General features: G+C 30.3%; 1 protein-coding gene across 1 annotated transcript; it reads right to left on the bottom strand.

Annotated features, from left to right (window-relative positions):
• Positions 1 to 226: 226 nt before the first annotated feature.
• On the bottom strand, positions 227 to 1,869 carry LOC129877685 (uncharacterized). Its single transcript, XM_055953210.1, has 3 exons — positions 1,810 to 1,869; positions 1,468 to 1,637; positions 227 to 824 (listed from the first exon to the last, which is right to left on the bottom strand). Exons 1-3 carry the CDS (start codon positions 1,867 to 1,869, stop codon positions 374 to 376), a joined length of 681 nt encoding a protein of 226 aa, XP_055809185.1. The 3' UTR covers positions 227 to 373.
• Positions 1,870 to 3,848: the final 1,979 nt, after the last annotated feature.

Genomic DNA, 3,848 nt, shown 5'->3' with positions numbered 1-3,848 from the left:
ACATTAATACGATCATAAATTATTTCACTAACAATAAATAAAAAGTTTAAAATTAAAATATCATGACTAATATAAAAGTAAATCATTCTGCAACCAAAAACTTATTTTTCATTCCATCAGGGGAACAAAGGTTAAAAGAGCCTCAACCTCATATATAAACAAGGCCTCATTAGCATAGGACAAACCATTTAGTAGAGTAAATAAACCAAATACTAATATTTCCTCTCTTATATATATACACAAATTAAAATAAAAAATATTCCAACTTCATGAGGTCTCTATCAAGTATCATGACAAAAAAAGGCCAAACACCTAAGTTAGGCTTTTCATTGATTGCCTGACTCGGACATCATCGTTATAATAATTGCGCAATTCATATTCGAATAACATGCTCTTCACCTGAATTTCGATCGATATGTCTAATCCAACGCTTGGCGTATTTTCGAACCTTTTGATTTCCATCTTTACTTGCTATATAAGCAATCTCAATTCCGTTCCCAAATGGAAGTGTCACTGATCTTACAATTACACAAACTTTTCCATTAAGAACTCCATCCCAACTAAACTTGTTACACTCGATATTTCTTATTTTGCTTCCATTATTGCACACTAAAATAGCACCATGATGGCTCAATTTAGCACTGTTAAATACTGAAATAAAGTCACTTCTCCTCTCATCCACAATCAAAAAATCAACCCCATTTAGCCTTTCCATCACCTCTTTTGCCTCTCCCACCATCACTTCTGGTAAGGACACACCTGAATTTTTCATGGCACCTACATATTCTAGTCTTGACTTTTCATCTGGCACCACACATACGTACCTAAAAGTTACAGATTTAGGATTTTATTTCATGAGTCAATATTCAAATTTTGAAAAAAATATCTCATATTTCTATATATTTAAAGATAACCAAACTAGTACAGATTTTTTACGCCTCCATAGGATTAGTAAGGTAAGGCATAACCCCTTGCTTGTACTCCATCTATTCATTTTTACTTGTCACTTTTAATATATTAAAAAAAGACAATTATGTTTTTTCATGTTTTACCTTTATCACTAAATAACTCCAAATCATATTTTAAGATCTAATACTGAACATCAATTAATAGGGATAGTATGCTAAAATAACCATGTCAGATATTCTTTTCTTAATAAGTGTGTCATGCCCAAATATGACAAGTAAAAGTGAATGAAGGGGGTATTTTTTTTCTTTTGAGTTTCACTTTTATTCCATAAACAAAAAAAATAGCCTTAAAACATCTCGTCTAGTGGATTTTCTTTTAAAAAATCCTTTTAAAATTCAATTTGATTTTACCCCTAAGAGAGACGATCCATAACCATGTAAATGTCTAAGAATTGTCTTAAGCAACAATTTTTTTTTTATTGAAAAAAATTATATATTTTGTGTCTGGTCAAACTATCGTACATAAATTGGGATAGAGAAATACTGAAAATCTACCTACCTTCCACGACTGTGTTTGGTCGCGATGGCTAAGCCAATGCTTGTGTTAATCGAGTCATGACCATTAATCTTATTATCGCTTTTCCACGCTTCAACTGTTAACTTCGCATTGTACCCTGCAGCCATAGCTGACAAAAATTCTGCAATACTAGATTTTGTTGACATTCCACACTGCACATATGAATAAAATTCCAAAAAATTAATGCACAGAATGAAAAAGATGGAAGCAAAAGAGGTAAAATAAATAAATCTTTGATCCATCAGAAAGAAATCGATATGTATCTGATGGAGTCTACATCGTAAGTAGAGCAAAAAAATACAAAGCAAATTTTTTGTTACTTACTGTTTGTATGGTGTCAAGATAAGCTTTTGAAGCTGTTTCAGGAGACCAAACTAGCTTCATCTTAGAAATGGTGGTTTTCACAAATGCTGTATTGCTCCTTTTAAATATAAATTTGAGATTAATATTATAAGGTTTTAACACGACTACTAGTTGTTCTCAGGGGAATAGTTGACATTTGTTTATACACTAACTACTAGTTGCAGCTCAACAGCCAATGAATGTTTATCTAACTTTATATTTCTTCCTTTTAAAATTGTTTTTTTGATTTTGACTTTACACTAATTTTAAAAAGTACAAAAAGTATTTTGAATTTTGTAGTTTTGAACTAAAGATATGTAGAATATACTTTAATCTTGTAATCTTAAACATGACTAGTGAAAAATTGAAATTAAAGAGTTATCTAAAAAAAGAAAGTAACATTCTTTTTTAAAAAAAATAAAATGAAAAAGGTAAGTAAGATAAACCAGATGGAAGGAGTAAAAGTTTTAATAATGTGCTTTTTTCCAATTTCTATATTTTAAAATTTTTTATGACTTTTTATTTGGTGCTGACATTAAGATATATAACATTGAAGTAGTTAACAAGAATCGTGATCTACCAATTATATTTTTGTTTTTTTCAAATACAGTTAGTTTGTCGGCTTGCATGAACTTATTATATAATATGATCTATAAGTCTAAGTTGTATGTCAAGTTGGAAATAATCAAAATCTTATCTGCTTATACATAGGTGGCCGTACTTACAATCTCCATGTAGTACAAAAAATTAGAAGGAGTGAGAAATGAAAAAAAAAAAGAGGCTATGGTTAGTTGCATATGAAAGTCAACTTCTCTGTCAAGTGGATTAATAATTAATCTAACCTATGAATAATAAGAAAATATAAGTAATGGCACGCATGCTATAAGAAAGAAATTGCTCTATTTCTTTTATAAAATTCGTTAATAGCATGGGTTGTGTAGTGTTTTTGTAGTCTTACTAATCATCATGAGTCGAGCTAGTTATTATGATTGAGTTAGATTTAAAATCTATTTTTATAATATTTCGTAGAAACTAGATGTTAAAGTAAATTATTCTCAACTTTATTTCTAGATTCTTCCATAAAATGCTCAAGCAATTCTAGAATGAAAAAAATCTAGAGTAACGCTAAAAAAGGTAGTTAGGAATATTCTAACAAAGTTTAGTAATTACATCTCACTAGATTATTTTATTACCATCAATATATTGATATGATTATTTGAGTTGTAAGTAAAGAAGAAGATTTTGACCGAGTGAGAAATAAGAAAGAACAATAAGGAGAGTTGCTAAAATGTGAGTGTAAAGAAGTGTAAGACCGAAGTTGATCCTTATTTTGCAATAGTAAAAAATTAAGTTATGAGCAATTAATTGTGTCGATCAATTCTTAACAACTCGAATCGTAGCCTGACGAACTATGAGAGATAGAGATTCAAGAGAGATCCAACAAGCTACTGTCAGATGCTACAAGTTAAGAGGCACTAATCAATAGGGGATATTACAATCCCTCAACAATGTTGAGAAGCTCAAGCCAAGTACCTACGGAACATCGTGAAGCACAAAGATGCAATATTATTTTCTCGAAATAAAAATATGAGATATTATTGGTGGCTTAGACACTAACTGTTGTTGAAGCAACAAAAATATGGGTTAATGCTAGATCGACCATGTATTCTCTCACTGTAATAGTTTAAGATAAGTTCATGCCGCGAAGTATATTATGAATGGGAAGACACCAAAAGAAGAACGGGCTTGTTGGGGACGATGATTAAAATTGATTCAAGTCTGTTGTTTTTTAAGTTTACTGCATAGGATGTTTTATTGTGAGTTGAATAAGTCTTTCACTGTAGTTGAAAAAGTCTTTGTTCGTCTTTGTTAGGTTGCTATTTTTTCTGATTTAGTTGCAACTTTTTCTGGTATGTTTTCCTAGTTTTTAGTCAAGTGAAATCTTGGATATATTTGATCTTTTCTGAGTTTGTAAGCCTATAAAGACAGAGTTTTCTAGTTAATAAAAAACGTGCTTCTAC

This window comes from Solanum dulcamara, chromosome 12 (genome assembly GCF_947179165.1).
Source record: "Solanum dulcamara chromosome 12, daSolDulc1.2, whole genome shotgun sequence".
Classification (NCBI taxonomy): domain Eukaryota; kingdom Viridiplantae; phylum Streptophyta; class Magnoliopsida; order Solanales; family Solanaceae; genus Solanum; species Solanum dulcamara.
This window is presented reverse-complemented; position numbering and strand designations above follow the sequence as displayed.

What these genes read in the sequence shown, in the direction of transcription:
- LOC129877685 (XM_055953210.1), bottom strand. Translation starts at nt 1,869, where the DNA reads ATGAAGCTAGTTTGGTCTCCTGAAACAGCTTCAAAAGCTTATCTTGAC. An exon ending in ATCTTGACACCATACAAACA is followed by an intron (nt 1,638 to 1,809) that starts GTAAGTAACAAA and finishes TCATATGTGCAG; the next exon opens with TGTGGAATGTCAACAAAATC. An exon ending in ACCAAACACAGTCGTGGAAG is followed by an intron (nt 825 to 1,467) that starts GTAGGTAGATTT and finishes TGTAACTTTTAG; the next exon opens with GTACGTATGTGTGGTGCCAG.